This window comes from Enhydra lutris, unplaced genomic scaffold (assembly GCF_002288905.1).
Source record: "Enhydra lutris kenyoni isolate GAN:26980312 unplaced genomic scaffold, ASM228890v2 scaffoldscaffold2, whole genome shotgun sequence".
Lineage (NCBI taxonomy): Eukaryota > Metazoa > Chordata > Mammalia > Carnivora > Mustelidae > Enhydra > Enhydra lutris.
The window spans coordinates 65238834-65263883 of record NW_019154086.1 but is presented as its reverse complement, the minus strand read 5'-3'; the positions used below and the strand labels follow the sequence as shown (position 1 = coordinate 65263883).

The 25050-nt window shown below is 37.3% G+C and overlaps 1 protein-coding gene across 6 annotated transcripts; it reads left to right on the top strand.

The window, feature by feature from the left end:
* Positions 1–949: 949 nt before the first annotated feature.
* Positions 950–19191, top strand: LOC111148701 (PEST proteolytic signal containing nuclear protein). Of its 6 annotated transcripts, none has more exons than XM_022505513.1 (5): positions 950–1053; positions 7844–8005; positions 11149–11177; positions 16153–16208; positions 17380–19191. In XM_022505513.1, the coding sequence occupies exons 1-5, from the start codon at positions 990–992 to the stop codon at positions 17504–17506; spliced, it is 438 nt and encodes a 145-aa protein (XP_022361221.1). In that variant the 5' UTR covers positions 950–989; the 3' UTR covers positions 17507–19191. The 6 variants fall into 6 exon arrangements, 5 of the variants coding, with proteins under 5 accessions (XP_022361221.1, XP_022361233.1, XP_022361228.1 ...); XM_022505505.1 differs by having other exon boundaries at positions 952–1053; positions 7844–8058; positions 11106–11177; XM_022505498.1 differs by having other exon boundaries at positions 953–1053; positions 7844–8058; positions 11103–11177.
* Positions 19192–25050: the final 5859 nt, after the last annotated feature.

Here is a 25050-nt window from a genome sequence, read left to right as displayed (position 1 = left end):
TAGGCTAAGGCCCAATATAACACTGGAACCTCATTCTGCAAACCTTAGGGATTCACTAAAGTTTCCTAAGGTGGAAATGCCTCTAATCTTAACTGAATGAAGTAACTTCTCTCTTTAAAAAAAAGATTTCATTTATTTATTTGTCAGAGCGAGCGAGCACACAAGCAGGGGAAGTAGAAGGAGAAAGCTGAGCAAGGAGCTGGGTGTGCGATTTGCTTTAAGACCCTAGGATCATGACCTCAGCGACTGAGCCACCCAGTTTAACTTGATGGAACAATTATGACCTACATAAAAAATAGACTTACCATTTGGCTACGTGACTTTAGACAAATTACTCTCTTTGGCCTCAATTCTCATAGCTAATTAAAAAAGAGGATGATTCTGCATTGGACTGTTGCAGGGATTAAGCAAGATGACATAAGAGGGCGCACCATAAATGTTGTGTTTTAAGGTTTTTTTTTTTTTTTTTAAGTTTTATATATGTAAGCACTCTCTACACCCAACATGGGGCTGGCACTCAGGACCCCGAGATCAGCCCTACGCTCTTCTAAGCCAGCCAGGAGCCCTCACAGCCCTCCTTTTTTTTTTTTTTTTTTTTAAAGAAAACACGAGATCCAGAAAGACCAGAATGAATAAGCCGGCTCGCTTTAGATGTAGTCACACCCTGGTCTACAGAAACCTTACAAGATTCCACCAACGTTTCCAGAGTGGTGCCCCCATATCTCCCCCACTTCTCTGGACCATAAAATCCTAAGTAAGCTCTAGCCCTAACCAGTCCCCCATAAACACGCAGCCCAACACTCCCCGCTCTTCGTTCAAAGGCGACTCCCAGATGATGTCACATTCACTTCCGTTTCCAAAATGGCCTCTTTCCACTTTCCAGGGCCGCTCTGCGCTGCTGCCTCGCTGGCTAGCTCCAAAACTCAATGGTTGCTGGGCGGGGCCGTGACGTCCTTGGCGTGGCTGCAGGGGAGGCCGCGGCGGGGAAAATGGCGGACGGGAAGGCGGGAGAGGAGAAGACTGAGAAACCGCAGCGAGCTGGAGCCGCCGGAGGTGAACACAACCCCAGCGTTGCGGGCTGCGTGGGATACTCTGGGCCTTTCTTTGAGGTCCCCGGGGTGGGGGGTGTAGGAAGGAGGCGAGAATGGGCGGATCTGGCGCTCACCCGGCCAGGTGCTGGGCCCAGACGAGACCCGGGCACGCCCGGCGCGGCCCTCTGGGATCCGGGCCCACATCGCCTCCTTGCCGCGGGAGAGCCGGCCACTGTCCGTCACCTGCTGGCCCCACCCGAGGCCCTGCTTCCGAGAAGGGATATGGGTACCAGAAAGGGGGACGGAACTCGGGGTGGGACCGGGAGCGAGCAGTGCAGGAGCCGCTACCGCCACACCGGAGACGCACAGCACACAAAACACACACGCGCACACACACAGTGGGAGTCACCGAGCAGTGGCTGCAGGAACTGGCCGCAGGCCGAGTTTCCGACGGTGCTGGCTTCTAAGTTACACCTAGGAGTTACTTGGCTTCTCCCTTTTGCAGAGGAGGTGGACCTCGGCCTTTTATTTTCAAGCTGAATACTGACCCTGTAACGGGATGGGTCGAGATGGAGGAAAAGAATGCCTTTGCCTGCCCCCTTGTTTAAATTGCGGGGTCTAGGGTTAGGGTTTGACTGCCTTTAAAGTGTCTGCTTTTTCTGAGTTAAGGCTGTTGCTAGCTAACCTCATGACAGATATTTAGGTAGCTTAATAGGCTAGTGTGACTTTTCCTGTATTTTGTTACGATGCGAACTCAGGTTACAGCTGTGTTCATTCTATATCCTCCACCCCCGTAAATTTGGGCCTTGTGCATGAGGGGAAAGAAGCTTCTCTCCAGGCCCCCACCCCCCTTTGTCGCAACAAGGCAAGTAACTTAACACGTGCGAGGTGATCATAATACCTTTTTAGAACGTTTTAAGTATTACTCTCTATTCTGACTCCCTCAAATCTTATACCTGAAATTTAGTTTGAGAAAATATCGAAGATTAATAGCATATGAAGGCAGTTATTAGGACGTTACTAACATGACGTTTAATGTGAATTGCCTTGGGAACAAAAACTGAGAAAAACGTAACGTTCAGTAACTTAATTAAACAGCAATTTAAACCGTATAGTACTATCTCATTAGGGTTGGGTTTTTTCCCCTCAAAAATCATCTGGGGATTATTGAGTGAAATGATAAAAAACTAATAGTTTGAGGAAAACCAAAGATCTGTAATCTAAAGAAAGAATCTTAACTGGCTTTCAGACTATCTTTTAACTTTGTAGAATAGCTTTTTAAGTGTCTTGAGAGTATTGAAGATGTGTTTAATGTGTTACCAAAATGTACCTTAAGTGTCAGCATAACTGGACTGTGTAATTTATCCATCACCCTTTCAGTTACGGGTAATTAACTCTAGTATGAATGTTGATGTTTCTATTGTAGCATGTTTTTCTATGCAGGGTGGTAGTATAAAGTTAACTTGGATGATATAAAAAATTATGGTATCCTTGGTGGTGATTTAAAATAAGTAGTCCCTTCATAACTTTGTCGTAATATGCCTTCAATGTGCCTGCCTTAACAAGAAGATAGTGCTGTTGCATATAAAGCGATTTTGAATGTCAGATAAAAACATATAGTACTACTGTGGATTTGCTGAATTGCTAGTTTTGTGACAAGTTGGCACTATTTTGAAACACTCTCAAGTTTTTCTTAGGGTCTTACTGAGCTGATTTTTAGCTCCTGTTGAACAGTCCAGTAAGTTGGGAGTGTAACTTTTTGTAAGTAGTTATGAATGAATTTATGTTAGTAAGAGAAGCTATGTACTTGAACTTGTTCTCACCTTAAAGTGGAGGATAATGCTAAAGATAAGGCTTTGGGCAGATTTTTATTCTCTCTTCAGCTACATTTTTGTGGCTCATTGAAACAGAGATCTTAGAAAACTGTCCATATCAAAATCATGACCATCTTGTGCTATTTTAAGCTGAGAAGGACTTTAATGAAAGTGACTGACATTATCCCAGCCACTAGGAGGGTCTTGAATATGTTCTCATTTAAGCCGAATACAAATGGATCATGAAGGATATATCCTTATGGACTTAAACTTTCTTATTAGGTACTTTTTTTTTTTTTTTTTTTTTAAAGTAAGGTAACTTTGTCCTCCAAGGGCCACCTTTCCTCTCCTGCTACTCAGTGGAAAAGAAAAAAAATGCTAGTACCATGTGTCATTCGATTTCACATTAACTACACACTTTGTTAGCTCAGAGTGAATGCAAACTAGATAAAAATCCCTTTTATTAAAATATTCCTTGATGAAGATCTAGTACATTTATATAATTTTATGCATGTTTTGCTATAAATTGTGATTCTCTTATTTTTAGAAAACTGATCACGTATTTACTCATTCTTTAAAATATAAGCCATGTTGCCAAGAATTTTCACATTGCTAATCCATGGTCATCTAAAAATTTTATTTTCCGTGATCCAAAATACAAAGATCCCATTAAATAAATTGAAAACAACAGTTCTTGATTAAAAGCCCCAAATGCTAAAGTGTAGTACATGTTGTATTTAAGGAAAAACACTTTGGGGGCACCTGGGTGGCTTAGTAGTTAAGCGTCTGCCTTCGGCCCAGCTCATGATCCCAGGGTTCTGAGATGGAGCCCCACATCAGGCTCCCTGCTTGGCGGGAAGCCTGCTTCTCCCTCTCCCACTCCCCCCTGCTTGTGTTCCCTCTCTCGCTCTGTCAAATAAATAAAGTCTTAAAAAAAAAAATAAAACACTCTAATGTACCTAGAAATTAAGGCTCATATTTAGTGATTTATTTCAAAGTTCACATTAGGTTGAAATAACTTTCTGATGAACTCTATATAGACTTGTAGAATCTGTAATAACAGTCACATTGATGATGACGTAGATTTGGGTGTCACACTTTTCCATTTTCATTGCTTACTCCATTTGCTTTATTTCCTAAGTATTTTGTGTATTTTATTACATAATTGTTAGAGGAGGATTACCTAAAGATAAAATAAAAGCTCCAATCCATCTGACACATTGAGCCATTTAAGGCTAAGTAATGAGTACTAATAGTACACCCACCTTCTTCCTTCACTCCTTTTCCCCTCATCTCTTCTCTGAAGTGTGGATATTTTCAAAGCTGTTGTGTATTTACAGTGGCTTAAAAAAAAAAAAAAAAAAAAGGAAAACCCCAACAAACTTCTTTAGAGTTGAACATAGCCGGTTATTTACTACGTCCAAAAAGAATTTGCTGGATCTGGAATCAGTCATGTTTATTTATTTATTATTACTTTTTAAGATTTTATTCATTTGTCAGAGAGTGCACAAGCAGGAGAAGGGGCAGGCAGAGGGAGAAGCAGACTCCCCACTGAGCAAGGAGCCCCATGCAAGATTCAATTCCAGGACCTAGGATCATGATCTGAGCCACAGGGAGACACTTAACTGACTGAGCCACCCAGGCATCCCTGGAATTAGTCATGTTTAGAAATAAGCTGTTAGACATAGTATGTTCCATTTCCAGAACGGACCTGAGATGTGGGTGGTCTTGATAGATTGCCTCTTAAGGTGACAAGAAAGCAGTGTGAATAAAATTGAATTGCTTCCAGTTGATTACTTAATTAGTGGTAGTTTTCCCAACTCCCCTGTTCATGCTGCCTTTTCTACAGCAGTGTCTATAGAAATTTTCTCTTTAGCATCGTGTGATTGGGCAGATAGTATTGTGTTCCATATATTATCACATACTAACTCAGCCAGTTGTCACTCTTAATGGTATTAATATTATAATGAGATTAATGTTCTTCACTTTGTTTATTATTTATGCTTTAGTTTTTCTAGATTCTTTGTTCCAGAATTATTTTCTGGGTAAAAGGAGACCTAGAATTAAGAAAAGATAGTTGTTTTTTTTTTTAAAGAACTGGAAATCTTGACTAATTATGTGTAGCTCTTAGGTCACAGTTCAGAGAACAGAGTATACTGCAGTCAAGACTGAATGTTCTTTATGCTATTTGTTTTGATGTTTTTCAGAGTTTGTGTTTGCACAAAACTTGTTCCTTAGTGTATAGATTATTTCTTTATGTAAATGCAGTGCATTTTCTATATGTTTTTATGTGTTCCCATATATAGAGACTGCATTTTCAATTTTAGTCAGTCACAAAGAAATAGTTATCATTGTTTAGGTTCTACAGTAAAACTCATACTTGATTAAAACTGTAAATATAATGCAGAATAAAATTAAAAATAATGCTTTTAGTTCTAAACTTGGGCTTTGAAAACACTAATGTTGGCATAAGACAGTCTTTTTTTTTTTTTAAGAAATTCTAAATTAACTTTTTTTTTAAATTTTTAAATTTTTTTTATAAGATCTGATTTACTTTTTTTTTTAAAGATTTTATTTATTTATTTGACAGAGATCACAAGTAGACAGAGAGGCAGGCAGAGAGAGAGAGAGAGGGAAGCAGGCTCCCTGCTGAGCAGAGAGCCCGATGTGGGACTCGATCCCAGGACCCTGAGATCACGACCCGAGCCGAAGGCAGCGGCCTAACCCACTGAGCCACCCAGGGGCCCTAAATTAACTTTTTTAAAGATGTTATTTGTTTTTTTGAGAGAGAGACCATGGGTGGGGGGTCAGAGGGAGAGGGAGAAGCAGACTCCCCACTGAGCGGGGAGCCCAATGCGACTAGATCCCAGGACCCTGAGATCATGACCTGAGCTTAAGGCAAACACTTAACCTACTGAGCCTTCCCGGTGCCCCTAGAAATTCTAAATTGATTTCTGTATTTCAGCTATTAAATATTGATCTTACATCCTTCAAGTGCTTTTGTGATTGCATATTTAAATAAGTAAATGGCACTTCCAGCAACCATTCCAGTGCTGTTTTTGTCTCCTAAGGAAATCCCAAAACATCTAATCCTGCTTAATTCCTCCCCTGCATTTTATTACAGCTTTCACCCCCTTCCAAAGGGAATAAAGAGTTCTGTTATCTTTCCTCTAAACAAAATCAGATGTTCTGTTCAAAGTGCTTATTAATCTAGAGACCTCATCGTTTCAAAATTATACAGATTGAGAGCTACCACTTCTGGATTTTTTAATCTGTTACTTGTCCATCTATTTCTGTTTGATTTTGCACTTTTCCCCCCATTCTAGTTGTTTGTCCCGTTAACTGTTGTCAGGGCTATTGCTTAGAGCCTCTTCTCTTTATAAATAAATTGTTTAGTGTAGCAGAAAACATTCTGTAGGGCGAATTGGGGAAAGAAAATAAAATTTTTAGTCAACCATATTTGTCTTACCATTCAGTATGTTTTTTTTTTTTTTTTAAGATTTTATTTATTTGACAGAGATCACAAGTAGGCAGAGAGGCAGGCAGAGAGAGAAGGGGAGAAGCAGGCTCCCTGCTGAGCAGAGAGCCCGATGTGGGACTTGATCCCAGAACCCTGAGATCATGACCTGAGCTGAAGGCAGAGGCTTTAACCCACTGAGCCACCCAGGTGCCCACCATTCAGTATGTTCTTTTTTTTTTTTTTTTTTTTTTTTTAAAGATTTTATTTCTTTATTTGACAGAGAGATCACAAGCAGGCAGAGAGAGAGGAGGAAGCAGGCTCCCCTAGAGAGCAGAGAGCCCGATGCGGGGCTCGATCCCAGGACTCTGAGATCACGACCCGAGCCGAAGGCAGCGGCTTAACCCACTGAGCCACCCAGGCACCCCAAAATTTGAGTTGTTTATAATCTGGGGCTTTTATTTATTTATTTATTTAATTTATTTTTTTAAAGATTTTATTTATTTATTTGTCAGAGAGAGAGAGAGAGCGAGAGTGAGCACAGGCAGATAGAGTGGCAGGCAGAGGCAGAGGGAGAATCAGGCTCCCTGCTGAGCAAGGAGCCCGATGTGGGACTCGATCCCAGGACCCTGGGATCATGACCTGAGCCGAAAGCAGCCGCTTAACCAACTGAGCCACCCAGGTGTCCCTTTTCAGTATGTTCTTAAATAGCTTTCTAGTGTAAAAGACCAAAGATACTCAAGATGCTAACTTATTTTGTCACTGATTAATACAAACACAAACAAAATCACCGAAAGCCATCTTGTATTCCAAATTTACATATGTATGGCTTTATTTGAAATTTTAATGAGCTCATCTTTCTTTCTTGAGAAAAAGTAGTGTGTAAACCTAAACATGATTGTTAAAATAGGTGATAATTAAGGTTTCAGAGTAGAATTAAATCACATAAGAGGGAATGACTTGATGTCTTCCTTCAGTTTCCTTTTCAACTCTAAAAATTGTGTGAGAGGTACGTGAGGAGCACATCACTCAAGAAACTTACTCCAGGCTGTATTAACATTGTAGTTCTGGTAATAAGCCATTCATAACTAGGTATTTTATATAACTAATAGTACATAATTGAAGAATGTCAGAATTTATTAATCAAATGTATTATTCTGTGATGTGACCAGTTGCTCACAACCTAGTTTGTGTAGAAGAACTTACAGACCTTAATTTCTAAAAAGCAAAATCCCACAAATGATTAATTATATAACTTTTATAATAGTGTTTAGTTGAAGGGTCTTAGATTTTGTGAACTCTGTGTTTATAATTTTAAATTGCTCTGTATTTTATGCTAGTTAATTCATGGGAGCCTCTTCTACTGCCACACAATCTCAGTTCCTGCTGTATACTCTAACAAACAGTGGAAGAGACTGTTGGGTCAGTAGGTGACAACTGCAGAGGTATCTTCCTTATAACGATGATTTTTGAGGTTGCTGCTCCCATCAATCTGCTCAGTAAAAATAGCTCATCTTGGTAAGTTGTTTCGACTTCACCAGGACCTGAAGAAGAAGCAGAAAAACCTGTGAAAACTAAGACTGTTTCTTCCAGTAATGGAGGGGAAAGTTCCAGTCGCAGCGCTGAGAAGCGATCAGCTGAAGAAGAAGCTGCAGACCTCCCAACAAAACCTACAAAGATCTCCAAGTTTGGATTTGCCATAGGTAGTCAGACGACAAAGAAAGCCTCAGCCATATCCATCAAACTTGGATCAAGTGTGAGTTGTTATTTTACCTGTACGATGTTCAAAATGGGACTTAAAAATTTGTTTCAGGAACCTGCTTATAGGGGATTATGGTAAATTGAGTCTAAAAAGGTACATTAGTGCTTGAACTTACATGTAAGTATTTAAGAAGTTACTAGCTCTGCATTCAAGAATGGTGTGGATATATTATAATTCAAAACTTTTTTTAAAAAGGTTTGGAATAGGAGGAGGGGTAACTATATAAGCAATATATGATTTATAAAGTAAGAGCTTAGAATTTTTCCAAATTGAGCAAAAACTCTGAAAAATATTTTCAGAAAGAATTTGTTTATTTTTCTTATCTTTCAATTCTGGTAATATTAAAAATAATATTTGTAGAAATCAGTACTAGTGAGGTATTACTTAATAAGAACTTCCTATTACTTTGGAGCTACAAATGGACATTGAGCCATGTTGTCCTATGATAGATCAACTTTTGAGTCTTTGTTTTAAATATAAAACTTGAATTAATAATTTTTAACCGTGGAGTATCTGGAAAGTTTTGAAATACTAGATTGAAACATGAAGTTTCTAGATTTGACTATTTCTGACCTACAAAAGTGACAATTTCATATGTTCCAACCACATAGATCTTTAAGGAAAAAAGCTAGCTTAGTGTATTATTGTTAGCTTTAGAAAATAGTTACATTCTTGTATAAGGAGAATAATCCTGAAATTATTAGGATTATTGCTTTTGAATTGTTTATTCATATCTGTTCTGTGAAAATTAATGTTCATTTGCCAGATGCATATAGCTTTGTGTGTTTGATGTTTCATTCAGAGATCTTAAAGATATACTCTGGATCAGGTTTCCGCCAGAGTCAGTGTGTTTGAGTTACACTTCTGATTTTAAAAGAGCTACCATTTCTCAGAACTCCTACTCCCACCCTATGTTGTTTTGCCTTTATTTTCTTCCTTTCTTTAAAAAACTGATTCTGGACAAAAGATATACAGCTTTTAACTTCATTACTTCTGACTTTTCTTCCTATTTGAGTGATTCTTTCTGTTTAGTTTTTTTTTTTTTTAAATGAAGTTGCAGAGACCAATTGCATAAATATTTGCAGGATTTTTTTGATAGTCATTAAACATGTATTCTCATATACACCTTCATATGGATGTTTCTTTTGATAACAGGTTTTTCTGTGATCAGCACACCCCTAAATTAGATGTCCAAATCCCTACTTTTTATAAATCATTAACATAATTTAGTAATTACTGATCATTTTAGGTAGGAGGATTTTGTTGATAAAGCCTATTCAGTAAACCATTTAAATCTTTGGAAAACAAAAACCTGTTTTTATCAGGTAAACTTTATTATAAACAGGGTCATCTTGGGGAAGTGAGTTTTAAGATACAAAAAATAGTTGAAACTATTGCTTTTGATTATATGATATGAAAAGGCAGTTGATCAACAGGCACTTACTTGTGTCATCTGTTGTATGTACATCAAACACCTGACATGTTTAAAAGTAAAGGATATTTCTAGAGTCTCTATGCATAATCTCCAAGTTAACATTTTTATTCCTTCAAAAGCAAACATTTATAAAAAAGCATTTGTGTTCTAGAAGAAAGAGTGCTTCATTTTGTTTCAGTAGATCAGAGAAGATTTCACTGATGAGGTGATGTTTGAGTTAGGTTTAACTGTAGACAGGAGGCAAAGGGCATCTCAGATAAAAAGAATTTTGTGCAAAAGCAGTTTAGATGTGAAGCCATTCAGGAAATTGTAGTTGGAAAAGGTATCCAAATGTAGGGGTAGAAAGCCCCCCAAATAAGACCACAGAACAGAATCATAAAGGACTTACATAATACAGTTTTGTTTTATTTAAGTTCTAGCAGAGCTATGGGAACAACACAGATTTTCATTTTAGAGATAATCATTCTGGTAGCATTATAGAGGATTAGAGGGAGGAAACACAGAAGGTGGGGAGATGGTATTTCTAACAGTAGTTGAGGCAAGTAATGCTAAGGGGCTTGAAGTGTCAGTAGTTGGTGGGAATGCAGAGGAAGATGTAGGTCTTTCAGATAGAGATTTAAGCAACAAGACTTTACAATTGAATGCAAGTTGAAGAAAATGTTTTCTGGCTTGGTTACTTAGAACATTGTGAAACTAAAGTACCCATTGGGGCTCTAAGTGGAGCTATCCAGTAGGCGGTTTGCATCCTATTTGGGGCAGACATAGGATTTGGTAGTTAAAACTATGGGAGTGAATGGAGTTAACTAGCGAAGTACAGAGAAGGAAAGGAAAAATCCCTAAGGATGGAATCTGGGGTGTCTGTCATTTAAGGGGGGATCAGGAGGAAACAAAGAGGGAACAAAAGATCAGAGAATTAGAATAGCCTCTAAAAAGCATTGTCAGAGAAGTCAAGGTAGGAGTGTTTAAAAAAGTAGCTGGTGATTAGAGTCAAAAGTGGTGCACTGGTTATTGGTGACCCTATAGAACCAAGGTCACCCAATTCTAGGTGAGAAGCCATGGGGCAATGAGAGGAAACCAGATTGCAGTTGTTTGAAGACAAAATGGATGATGAGAGGATGAAGATAGTGTGGACACCTGAACTCAGAAAGTTAGGTTAGATAGAAGAGAACCACATTTATAGGCTATAGGGCAGAAAGCTAACCAGTAGAGAGATGAGTCTTGGTGTCTTTTATGTTCTCAAGGCACACTGCACTTCATTTTTTATTACTGTGGTAAAATACTACTAATCATTTTCTTTTACCTTTTCCAGGTACCCCTTAGCTAAATGATACTCTATATCCTGACTAGAAAATGTTTTACAGGATGAAAATAAATGGACATATAATTAATAGAGATAAAGCTACCCATCGATAACCAGATTTTTAAAAACAAAAAATGGATTTCTTTGAAATTTTTTCTGAGTTCCTTACTATAGGTTTCTATGAAAACATAAAATCAAGTCTTTTAAAATAAGTTATTTGTATCATTAAGCATGCCTGTATAAACATTATATGATACTTTTTTTTAACATTATGTGATACTTCTTAATGTGTTTTTTCTTCAGAAGCCTAAAGAAACTGTTCCAACACTTGCTCCAAAAACTCTTTCAGTAGCAGCAGCTTTTAATGAAGATGAAGATGTAAGTCAACAACTAGTTTTATTTTACTTTAACCAGTTCTTCAAGGAAGATGTTAGTGGCTGATTATAGGTTGTATTAATGGTACTAGTGAATTTTCTTTGTAATTCTGAATAGTTGTGTGTGTGTGTGTGTGTGTGTGTGTGTGAGTGATGCCTACAAAATCTGCATATTTCTATTGATTTTATTTTGTTGTAGGATTATTTAAAATACTGCCTTTGGGAGCAGTCAAGTTAAGAATCAAATCAAGGGCTTCTGGGTGGCTCATTTGGTTAAGTGTCTGACTCTTGATCTTGGCTCAGGTCTTGATCTTACACTCATGAGTTTGAGCCCCACACTGGGCATGGAGCCTACTTCAAAAAAAGAAAAAAAAAAGAATCAAATAAACAAATGCTTATTATGAACAATAGTAGTACACATATGTGCTAGGAAATATGTAGGGTCCAAAACCAGAAATTTTTTTTTTTCTTAAGATTTTATTTATTTATTTGACAGAGATCACAAGTAGGCAGAGAGGCAGGCAGAGAGGGAAGCAGGCTCCCCGCAGAGCAGAGAGCCCGATGTGGGGCTCGATCCCAGGACCCTGAGATCATGACCTGAGCCGAAGGCAGAGGCTTTAATCCACTGAGCCACCCAGGCGCCCCCAAAAACAGAAATTTAATGCTGCTGTCTTTAATAATTCTGTAGTTGGAGTCTTGAGTGGTGACATCGTGCATGCATTCAGCTTTGAAAAGGCGGCTGTAACGCTTTCTTCTGGTATCCCCAAGAATAGCTAATAGTGCAGGTGATTCTGCTAGAAGTCTATTCAATAAGCAGGTGTTCCAGAGTGAGCATGAGTTGCTTATCTGCTGTTCCCTTAGGCAGTCCTAGTTTCCTATGCCTCTCACAGTGTCCCTCTCTTATGCTTATCAATAACATATGATGTGGAATGTTAAGCATCATTTTGACTGATTTTTTGGTTTCTGACTTTAGAAACTAACCCCCACTTAAAATGTGACCCCATTGTATAACAGTTAAGTATTAACAGAGTACATGAGCAATTGCTCCCAAAAGCAGTATGGTTAAGAATTAATACATTCTGAGGAGCATACTGTAGACTGAAGTGATTGGGAAGAATATATAGAGAAGAAATAGGAGTTGGATACCAAAACATTAGGCAGCGTTGTGACAAACCTAGGACTACTTTTATAAGCTAAGAGTTTTAAGAGCAGTAAATACATAGCAGCTGCATTTGACTGGACTGGAGATTTCTGTGGAGAAGTTTGGGCAAGGATGACTATGGAGTGATTGGAGCCCAAATCAGGTAAAGAATTACTGTGGTTATCAATGTGTTCTTTGGACTTAACTCATTTTACACATTGGAGTGATTTCTGTATGCTAGGCACAGTGAGATTATAAAGATAGATCAGACATGTTCCTCTAGGAATTCAGACTAGCAGGGCATAAAATAGTACAAAATAAAAATCAAAAGTATCTGAAGACATAAAGTGGTATGGAAATTCAGGGAAGGAAGAGAGTCTGAGTAACTAGCTGCAACAGCATGGAAAGACCATGACTACTAGACTGGCAATGGGAAGACGCGGATTCTTTTCCTGTCTTGTCTAATTACTAACCAATAGAAAACCTGTGAATAAGTCACTTCACCTTCGGGAGCCTTAGTTTTTCAGCTATAAAATGAAGATTCAGTTTAAATCATGTATTTTTAAACTACTACTCAGAGTTCTGAGGTTCTGTGGAAATGTCTCAGAGCTCCTGTGGTGTTAGGTGATCCCTAACAAGCATGACTCTAGTCTACTGCCCTCTTTTTCACTCGTAGCTATTCTTTAATCTGTTTGCTACTTAGGGACCCAAATAAGATTTTATTGAGGAAAAGAGTATTTCACCCCCTCAAAAAAAGTTTGAAAAATACAAATTTAATAGTATTTAATGTTTTCTGTCATCTCTAATATTCTTAAGAGACTAGGTAGCTTTTTGGTATGTATAGAATGTATGAGGGAAGGACATTATAGGAAGAAGGGAACAGCATATGCAAAAGAAGAGAGGCTGGAAAAGCTCCTGCATCATAGTACTGGCTTTGAACACCTCTAACAATTTGGACATCTTTTCCCGTAACTTTATCTTCCATATATTCCTGTGAATCATGTGATGTAGTTATTCCCATTCTGCAAATGGAGAAATTAACAAATTGATGGTGAAGGATACAAACTTTAACTTGTCTCTTAGATAAAAGAATGTGTGCATGGTTTTTCCTTTTTCTGCAGAACATAGTTAAGTAACCTTGAATATATATCAGCCTAAAGTATGTTGGACAATGAGGGCATCCTTTTAATTAATTTTGAAATTTAAAAATATATTTTTAGTTGTGGTCTCCTTAGTCTCCTTTAGTTTGGACAATTCTTGGGTCTTTCTGTTTTATGGCATTAACGTTTTTGAAAAGTTCAGGGCAGTTATTTTGTAAAATGTCCCTTAGATTGAATTTGTATGATGTTTCCTCATGATTAGATTCATATTACTTACTTTGGCAGGAATACCACAGAGGTGATGCCAAGTTCTTACTGTATCAGGGAGCACATGTCAATATGTCCCATTACTGACAGTGTTAACTTTGATCATTTGGTTAAAGTCATGTCTGGCAGGTTTCTGTACTTCTCAAATTACTATTTTACCTTTTGTTATTAAAATTTATCTTTGGGATATGCTTAAAGAATACATGGGGGTGGGACGCCTGGGTGGTTCAGTCCTTAGGCATCTGCCTTCGGCTAGGGTCATGGTCCTAGGATCCAACCCTACATAGGGCTCCCTGCTCAGCAGAAGACCTGCTTCTCCCTCTTCCATTCCCGCTGTTTGTGTTCCCTCTCTTGCTGTGTCTCTCTCTCTCTGAGAAAAAAAAAAAGAATACGTGGGTGGGTGTTGCCTGGCTGCCTCAGTCCATAGAACCCATGACTCTTGATCTCAGGATTGTGAGTTCAAGCTCTGTGTTGGGTGTGGAGCCTACTTAAAATTAAAAAAAAAAAAAAAAAATTAAAAATTAAAATTTATGGGGCGCCTGGCTGGCTAAGTTAGTAGAACGTGCGACTCTTGATCTCGGTGTTGTTAAGTTTGAGCTCCAGATTGGGTACAGAGATTACCTAGAAATAAATCTTTAATTAAAAGAAAGGATACGTGGGGCGCCTGGGTGGCTCAGTGGGTTAAAGCCTCTGCCTTCAGCTCAGGTCCTGATCCCGGGGTCCTGGGATCGAGCCCCGCATTGGGCTCTCTGCTCAGCGGGGAGCCTGCTTCTTCCTCTCTCTCTGCCAGCTTCTCTGCCTACTTGTGATCTCTGTCTGTCAAATAAGTAAATAAAATCTAAAAATAAAAAAGAAAGGATACGTGAAAATATATAATTTTTTAAACACTCCCATGTGTGTTAGCATCCGTTGATGATTCCTACCAGAATCTGTTATTATGAATGTTTGCCAAATGATGATTTTTCTCATTGTTTTACCTCTTTCACATTTATTGTCTCTTCCTGTAAGGAAGAGCTTTCCCTTATTTATGTAAGTGTAGTGTAGGTTTGTGGATTCTTTATTCAATAGGCAGTAATGCCCAAATTGTCTCAGACTTGACCAGGAGAAACTCCTTTAGTCTAGATCTTAAGGATACTCTTTTTAAAAAGAGTATTTAGGGGTTCCTGGCTGGCTCAGTTGGTAGACCATGCATGTAATTCTTGATCTCAGGGTCATGAGTTAAAGCCCCATGTCAGTCATGGTACCTACTTAAAAATAAAAAGAAGCTCACCAGTAAAATTCATACATAAAAATAGACCTATAATGAATTTAACTTATCATGTATCTTTTTAACATCTTTAGAAGTATGGAAAGAATGACCTTTAAAGATACCTTTTTAGTAAAAGACATTTTTAGAATGTTAAGAATCTTTGCTTGGAATACCTTTTTTTTTTTTTTTTTTGACAGAGAGACAGGGATAGAGGAAACACAAGTAGGGGGGAGTGTGAGAGGAAGAAGCAGGCTTCCTGCTGAGCTGGGAGCCCGATGGTGGGTGGGAGAAGGTGGCGGAAGGTGGCGGTTCCTTCTCAGGACCCCGAGATCATGACTTGAGCCACCCTGGTGCCCTAAGAATCTTTGCTTTGGCATCCAGCTGTGTTGCTATTAGCTTTTTTTTTTTTTTTTTTTAAAGATTTTTTATTCATTTATTTGAGAGAGAGATCACAAGCAGGCAGAGAGGCAGGCAGAGAGAGAGGGGGAAAGCAGGCTCCCCGCTGAGCAGAGAGTCCGATGCGGGGCTCAATCCCAGGACCCTGAGATCATGACCCTAGCCGAAGGCAGAGGCCCAACCCACCGAGCCACCCAGGCGCCCCGTGCTATTTATTAGCTTTTTAACTTTGGACGAATTACACTTTTTTACCTCACTTTAATTTTAAAAATGCAAATGATGATAATTATCCTTACCTAGTAGGATTATTAGGGGTTTTTTTGTTTATCTTTTAAAGATTTACTAGAGAGAGAGTGCAAATGAGCTGGCACATGTACGAGTCAGGGGAGGGGCAGAGGAAGAGAATCCCCAAGCCAACTACAACCCCACCCCCCAGTGTGGAACCCAACTCAGGGCTTGATTCCACCACCCTGAGATCAAGACCCAAACTGAAGCCAAGAGTCGGACGGATGCTCAGTGAGCTGAGCCACCCAGTGCCCTGAGGATTGTTAAGGGTTTAAAAGAGTGCATATTAAAGCACTTAGCACAATGTATACTGCATAGTAAACAAATGGCTTGAGTTCTAGGAGGTCTATTTATGCAAAGTCAGCACACTTGAAGATCTGTGTGTTTCTTTTTAAAATGTAGTTAAGATAAATACTTTTCTCCTTTTACCAAAATTTATAGTATTGAAAATGCTAGAAGACTTCAATACAAAATTTAGTATTATTAGTAATCAAGTGAATTTAATAAACCTGTAATGTATTATCTTTTTTTTTTCCTCCAGAGTGAGCCAGAGGAAATGCCTCCAGAAGCAAAGATGAGGATGAAGAATATTGGAAGGTATATATTTGTTTATAAAAATTGTAAAGAATGATCTTTTAAAATGAACTTTAGTGTTTAGGCTTTTCTTGCATATTTGGACAAAACAGTTTTGTTTTGTGAGCTATCAGTGATCTTATTTTCTCTCCTGGAAAGGGAAATTGAATACCTTATGAAAAAATAATAATTCTAAGGATATTTCTTTTCAAATACATATAATCTGTATTTTCTTCAGATATATGTGAGAAATGTTTCTGATCTAAAATTTAAGTTTTTTCAGTATTAAAAAGAAGGCTTTTACTCATTCACCTGTCATATTATTCTCTACATTTAATCTTGATTGTACATGCCCTTTTTTCCTTTGTAATTAAGGTGCCAAATACCAAAATAATTTTTAATTTTATTTTCCCCCATGGTTCTTTTGTCATGGAAATAACATTAATATCAAGTTAACATAATGCCCATTTTCTTGTCTTTGTATACATAAATAGGTAACTTAGAGGCTAGTAAGAAAGTTCAGATTTAAAGCAACCCATAGTTTGTCCCCATTTCTGCCAAATTATAAACTCATAGAGAACCAAGTCCATATGCAAGCATCTATTCAGACTTGGGGTCTAGGATTCAAATAGGAACAGTCCCAGTGACTGTCTATGTACTTTCCTTTCATACTGGAACCTGAAGAAAGAAATACATCTGACCATGTAACCCAGTTTAAACACCCAGTTTGTTTGTTTATATATTTGAAAATATATCAAAGAGGTAAAATTGAAACAAATCTATTACATAAATCCACAATGACAACGAACCTTTTTATGTGTTACTAATATGTCTTCTTCATGTTTTTCTTCTATTTCATTTTTTATAAATGCTGATGGCAAGCCATCAGTTGATTTCATGACCCTATTAAAGAGTTTCAAGCAGCAGTTTTAAAAACTGTTGTGGTTGCTATCCTTAGCTATATGTCAGAATCACCTTAAGTGTTAAACATGCTGGTCTCCTCAGACCTACTGAATCTGAAATTTTAGGACTGGGTCTTACAGAAAGGATATTTAAAAAAAAAAATCCGTAGGGGCTTGTGATACTCAGCCTCTGTTCATAATAGGTACTAAACAAATATGTTTTGAATGAATTAAAAACATGACCCGAAAGGCTTTATGTAACTTTTAAATAAATTTCCTATCTTTTAACACAGGGATACACCAACATCAGCAGGACCAAACTCCTTCAATAAAGGAAAGCATGGTTTTTCTGATAACCAGAAGCTCTGGGAACGAAATATAAAATCTCATCTTGGAAATGTCCATGACCAAGACAATTAAATGATGTGTTGAAATTGGGGTGTGGGGTGGGTGTAAAGTTAAAAGGAACAGTTTCCTTTTTTAAAGAATGGTATAAGACTATCTTTGGAGCCGCCTTTTTTTTTTTTTTTTTTTTTTAAAGATTGAGTGGTACACTAATAAATGAGAGTTTGAAATTAGAGGTAATTTATGTTTTATATACAGATTTCAAGACATTTGCTAATTTTGTAGTTTCATGTGATTAGTTTCCAAAGGTTACAGATAATAAAAAATCAGAAATGGTACCTTTCTAAGAATTGCATATTTTTTTAGACACAACTATTAGCACATTAAGAGGAACGCAAAAAGTTATCGTCTATTAACCTGTAAGCAATTACTCTTAACTCCCTATTAACCTAAAGTGTCTGGCTCCCAGGAACAGCCTTATAGAGAGAGGGAGTATTGTATTGGGAAGAAAATATTACTGGCCTATGACTGAAAAAAGTATGTTAGATAAAATTAAAATACGGCTTTTTTTTTTCCCTGTTGGGCATTTGTTTTGTTTCAAGTCATTGTAAACTAGATATTGCATTGCTATCAGTTGGTACAGATGCTTAGCTCTTCAAAAAAAATTTTTTTTAATTTTATGTAAATTGTTGAGTATTGGAAATAGCCCACTTCACTTTAATGGGTCTTGTCTACCTTCATTAGTCTTCAAAGACCATTTGCTACCAAAGTAAATCAGTATTTTGAATGTGCTTCTCTTGGTTTTTGTTATTAGCTAGTTCCTGTAAGCATTTCCACCAGATCTTGAGGCAAATCGTAAGGAAGCTGTTTCTTTTAAAATACAAACCACCACCAAAAATTTAAATGTACATAATACTTAAATATTTGGCTGTTTTTATTTTTAAAAGGTAGAAACACCAAAAAACAACATTGTATGAAGATGAAAATGAGAAAGATGCACTTTCTATAACTTCATTTAAGCTTAATTTAAGTTACTAACTTGTGAAAGCAAATTTGATTTGAACTTAATGCAAGAATTCTTATTTTAGTACAGTAATATGGTTTATTTGAAGTGTATACATATTAACCAGTGGCCTCTCAAAAGCACATTTTAGGTACCGAAGAAAGAAAGAAAATGCATCTTTAAACATATCTTATGGATTCTTTGACCACATATATGTTGTTAGACCTATGTATTGTAGGGTTTTTTTAAAATTTTTGTATAAATTATTTTTTAATGTGACAGTTAAACACATCTTTAAAAGCTTAGTCACAGATGAAAGAAACAGTATAATGATTTCTTTGAATACTCCTGCAGTGCTTAATTTGGAGGCAGCTTCAGACTATTTTCTTGGTGGTAACTACTTGCTGAGTTCTTTTATTAGGTAATAACTCCAGAGAAGCAGCCTGTATATATATATTCCTAACATTTTGTTCATTTGCATTTAAGTTTAGAGTAAGCCCCAAGTAAAACAATGGAAATGTATATAGAACTATTAGTTCTTACATGATTTAATTATATCAAGATACATGAATTTAACTTGCTTTAATGTAGGCAAACTTTCCACTTTTGTCCATTTTACTGCTTATGTTAAAATAACATCCCTCTCCTACTTATTCTTTTCTTGACTCAAGTGAAATATTAACCTAAGGTCAAGATGGGAGAGAAACGACTGAGATGAATGTCTTTACTAAAATACCAATAAATTTGTCAAACTCAATAGTGTTCTTATTTTCTATTCTATGTAATTGTTGCTGGGTTTTTTGGTTTTTTTTTTTGTTTTTTAATAAAAAAGAAGAGCCAGGTGTTACGATTGTTGCTCTTGCCCAGATTGTTGGCCAAAGTAATGAGAAATTTAAAATTAGTATTATTGGAGTCTACCTAACTTAGCACATAGTTCTATAGCATTATAGTATCTGGGGTTGGAAAAGACTTAATCCAAATCCTCCCTCTCCTTCACTGCCAAAGTGTTTCTGTCCTGTGCTGTAGAACATCCTGCCAAGGCATATCTTTGAAAATCCTTAAGTGTTAGAAGGTATACATAGTGTCTCCCATCCATTGGCTCCATGTCATGTGTTCAAAATGTTTATATGGCTGCTGCCCAGTAGGTCAGGTCCTAGTAAATAAAAAATTGAGCTACATTTTAGAATTAAGACTCATTCCAGTTTCAATAATTACAAATGAAGGCTGTGGGTTTTCAAATGTTTTTCTTAGCTCTCGTAATCAAGGTTAGCTTCACTTAGTGTGGAGGGAAGTTACTTTCCTGGTCATGTGAAGGTACTTCTTTGAATTTTAAACTTCATTCAGACTTAGAAAACGTTGTGAAAGTATTACAAGGTATTTCCATGTTCTCCAAATGTTAACATCTTAAGTAACTACAGGGCAATTGTCACAATCAGGAAATTAACATTATTATAATACTTTGCAGTATTACTTTGTACTGTTGTCCTGCAGACTTTTTTCACATTTCACCATTTGCTCCATTACTGTCTTTGTAGTCAAAGATCCACTTCATTATCCCACGTGGTGTAGTTGTTATCTGTCTCTCTTTAGTCCTTTAATCTGGAACACTTCAGTGTTTGTCTTTCATGACGTTAGACTTTTTTAAAACGATAGGGCAATTATTGTAAAAGATCCTCAGTTGGGGATTTGCCTGCTATTTCATGATTAAATTCAGTTTATGAATTTTTGGCAAGAATAGCACAGAACTGATGTGTCCTCAATGTAGCAGCAAGTGCATGATTTAATTTGTTCTCTTGCTAGTAATGTTAATAATGATCACTTGCTTAAGGTGTTGTCTGCCAGATTTCTCCACTATCAAATTACTGTTTTCTTTGTAATTGGTAAGTATCTTGTGGGGAAATTCTTGGGACTGTGTAAGTACCCTGTTTCTCATACTATTGGCCACTAATAGGGCAGGCATTCATGGTTCTTCCCTGAAACAGTTGTTAGTATAGTATTTGCCAAGTGATGGTTTGCTATTCCCAACATTTCTTCTGCTTTTAGTAGTTGAAATTCTGCTATGAGAAAGCCCCCTCTTCATTATTTATTTATTTTACTGATAATAGGCCCGTGTATCCTTATATTATTCTTTAGGTTACAACCCATTATTTATTTTGTAGTTCAGAATGTCCCAGGCTTGCCCATACATAACCCCTTTCAGTTGACCCTCATGTCTTTTTGATGTCTCTGTCCTTTTAATACTTCCTTAATTTCTGGCACCAAAAGATACACTGCACCCATCTTGGATTTTCTCTTTTCCAGCGCTGGAATTAGTGATTTCTCTAAGCATCCATGGTTCCTTCTAGAAACAATGGTGTTTAGAAATCAAAATCAGTACTAGATGTGGTCATTGATACTGAGGTACCATTGCTTCTAGCCTGCTTAACAGAGCTAGAAAGTGTCTGTAATGTACACATCAATATTTATTTCTAGATCAATATGTATGTGTGTATATATATGTATATATTATATGTATGTGTATTTCCATTAATTCATATTGCTATTTCCCCTACCAGACCCAACACCATAATTCATTCTAGTCTTCCTGTATTTGAAACTTACCCAATACCAAGAAATCCACTGTAATATGTTTACTTTTATTTGCCAATTTCTAGAATACACATAAAGTACTTTCATAATTACTAACCATATATTTACCAGTGAAAAAACAGCCTACCAACCTGTGCAGTATTTGTGTATAGTTCCTTTTTTTTAGTCTTAAAGTTCATAATCAAAATACTGTTTTACAAAGTAATGTGGCTTCTTTTCTGTTACCCTTTCGGTATGGTTATGCTACTCATTTGTAATGAAATTAGTTAACTTGTTTTTGTTTGTATTTCATAATGAATGCTGCCCATTCTGTGCTAATTTTCATGGGGTTTTTTTGTATGTAAAATACTAAACTAGTTCTAGAAGTTGGAACTATACAACAAGTGTGTAGTTTCTTTCTTCCTATCTTTCCTAGCTCTTTCTCTTTCTCCTAGCCTTTCTATCCTGTTTGCACCTATCCCCTATAGGTAATCTATTTCTGGTTTCTGTTTTATCCTTCCTATGTCTCTTTTGAATAAATAGATGAGTGGTTATTTTTTCCCTTTTTTTTTTTTCTTACATGATGCATAGCATGGCATGTTATAGTTAACTCTTTTATTTTTTGGTGGTTTTTTCCTACTTTACAGTGTACCCTGGAAACTATACCAGTTCATGGAGGTTTTACTCCAAAAACATTTTTAACAGCTATGTAGTGTGAATATACTATAGTTTATGCAATTACTCTTCTATGTATGGGCATTTAGGTCATTTCCAGTATTTTGCCATTACAATGCTATAATCGAATAACCTTGTACATGTGTATTTTCATACTGTTGTGAGGTATCTTCCTTCAGGTAAATTCCCAGAATAGGATTTCTGAATCAAAATATAAGTATATATATACTTTTGTTAGATTTTGCCAAATTCTCCTCTGAAAGGGTTGTACCAAGTTTGTTTTCCCACCAGAAAAAGAGTGTGTGCCTCTTTTCACAGCTGTGCCAACAGGATGTTTAGGTCATCCTTTAAAATTTTTGCCAAATCAGATAGGTAAAACATGGTATGTCAGATTAGTTTTGATTTGCATCTCTAGCTATGAATGAGGTAGGGTATCCTCTATATTTAAGGGCCAAGGGCCATCTGAATATCTTTATGAATAGTCTGTTGATGTCCATTCCCATTTTACTATGGGTTTTTGGTCCTTTCTCAAATTTTAAGAATTCCTTATATACTAACTCTTTATCTTTGATGTGTTACAGTTTTCCCAATTAATTGTCTTTTGGCTTTGATTTCAGTGTTTTTTTGTTTGATTTTTGTTTTTTGGTTTTTTTTTTGTTTTTTTGCAGTGCAGAAAGCTTTCATTTTTTATGTAGTAAACCCATTAATTTTTTATTGCCTCAATGTTATGTTAATATTTAGAAAGCCTTTCTCTATACTGATATTACAGAGGAATTTACCCATGTTTTTCTTGTGTTTTTGTATAGTTTTTTTTTTTTATTTAAGTAAGTTGCTACTAATTTGGAGTATATTCTTGTGCATTTGTGAGATCAGGATCTAACTTTAGTTAACTGATATCTTTGTGATAATAAGCCATCATAATCAAGAGAATTTTGCTTTTGTGTCTTCCTGGGGTGTTTTAAGTTTTTTCTCATATAGGTTTGACATACTGTAAGCTTAGTCCTCAGTACTTTATTGTTATTGAAATGGAGTTTTCTCTGTCATTGTGTGCTGGTTGGTTTAGGATATGAAGGCAATTTCTGTATGTTAATTCTGTCTTGCTCTCTTACTGAATGCTTTTATTGAGTTTTATCATTGTTTCTCTAGGATTTCTCAGGTATATCATCATACCACCTGCAAATAGAATTGGGTTTACTTCTTTACCAATTTTTGTGCCTCTAATTAATTTTTCTTGCCTAACTGTATTCCTTAATACTGCTAGTACAGTATTGAATAAGAGAAATAACAGGCACCCTTGCCTTGTTCGTGTTCTCAGTAGAAATGTCTCCAGTGTTTTACCGTTAAATAAGATGCTGGCTTTAGGACTAAACATATTTTAGCATGTTAAAAATATCCATCAGTTCCTATTTTCTGAAGTGTTCTTTTTTTTAATAAATTTTTTTTTAAAGATTTTATTTATTTATTTGACAGAGAGACAGAGATTACAAGGAGGCAGAGCAGCCATCAGAGAGAGAGAGAGAAGGGGAAGCAGGCTTCCCAGTGAGCAGGGAGCCCGATGCGGGGCTCGATCCCAGGACCCTGAGATCATGACCCGAGCCGAAGGCAGAGGCTTTAACCCACTGAGCCACCCAGGCGCCCCTCTGAAGTGCTTTTTATCAATGATGGGTGTTGAATTTTGTCAAAGGCTTTTTCAGGATTATATCAACAAGGGAAAACTAATACAGACGGTCCCCACCTTACCAATGGTTTGACTTCTAATTTTTCAGCTTCATGATGGTGCACAGTGATACGTGTTTGGGGCACCTGTCTAGCGGCACAGTCAGAAGAGCATGTGACTCATCACAGGGTCATGAGTCTGAGACCCATGTTGGGTGTAGAGATTAAACTAAAAAATGTGTATATTATATATATTACACACACACACACACACACACACATTCAATAGAAACCATACTTTGGGGACGCCTGGGTGGCTCAGTTGGTTAAGCAGCTGCCTTCGGCTCAGGTCATGATCCCAGCGTCCTGGGATCGAGTCCCACATCGGGCTCCTTGCTCATCAGGGAGCCTGCTTCTCCCTCTGCCTCTGCCTGCCATTCTGTCTGCCTGTGCTTGCTCTCTCTCCCTCTCTCTCTCTCTGACAAATAAATAAATAAAATCTTTAAAAAAAAAAAAAGAAAAGAAACCATACTTTGAACTTTGAATTTTTTATCTTTTCCTGGGCTGGCAGTATGTAGCAAGCTCCCTGTCAGTCATTAGTTGAAGAGTAAACAATACACTTAAAACTATTCTGTACACATACAACCATTGTTTTGTTTTGTTTTGTTTTGTTTTAAGATTTTATTTATTTATTTGACAAGAGATCACAAGTAGGCAGAGCAGCAGGCAGAGAGAGAGGGAGAAGCAGGCTCCCCACTGAGCAGAGAGCCTGATGCGGGGCTCGATCCCAGGACCCTAGGACCATGACCTGAGCCAAAGGCAGAGGCTCAACCCTCTGAGCCCCCCAGGCACCCAACCCTTCTGTTTTTTGCTTTCAGTGTAGTAGTCAATAAATTATATGAGATATTAGACACTTCATTATACAGTAGATTCTGTGTTAGATGGTTTTGCCCAACTGTGGGCTAATGTAGGTGTTGTGAGCACCTTTAAGTTAGGCCAAGCTAAGCTCTAGTGTTTAGTAGGTTAGGTGTATTAAATGCATATTTGACAACATTATTTCCAACTCTAGTGGATTTATGGGAATGTAACACCATCCCCAGTCAAGGAAGATCTACATAAAGATTACTGTGAGAACTTTCAGGTGTAGCAGAAGTAGCAACTGCTGGGACTATCTACCACCTTAGGGCACAGGGAGTAAGTGAACAAGGGAAAGATCTAACATTTTAGAGGAGGGACTCAGAGGCCAAATTTCAGATCTTTGAGGAGAACGTGTGGCTGCTGCTGGGAGGAGCGGCATACCAAGGTGCCCACCATCAACAGTGAAGACAAATTTTGGGAATTCCTGATTCAACTGCATAACAAATCCCTGGTAATATGTACCCTTCCACCCCCACAGGAATCATCGTTGGCTAGCACTAATTGTTGCTTTTTGTTTTTATTTTTATTTTATTTTTTTACTTCTTTTCATTGTCCTATACTTTTCAAATTTCCTACATTGATCCTACATTACTTGAATCATTGGAGAAAGGGGTGGGAGTAGAGGCACCCCTAAATAAGGTGAATTAAGTTTGCTGTCATTCTAGCATGTCTGAATTAGATATGTGAGAACTTTTCTTTTAAAAAAAGATTTATTTGTTAGAGCACAAGCTTAGGAGAGTGGCAGGTAGAGGGAGAAGTAGGCTCCCCACTGAGCAAGGAGCCCAACATGGGACTTGAT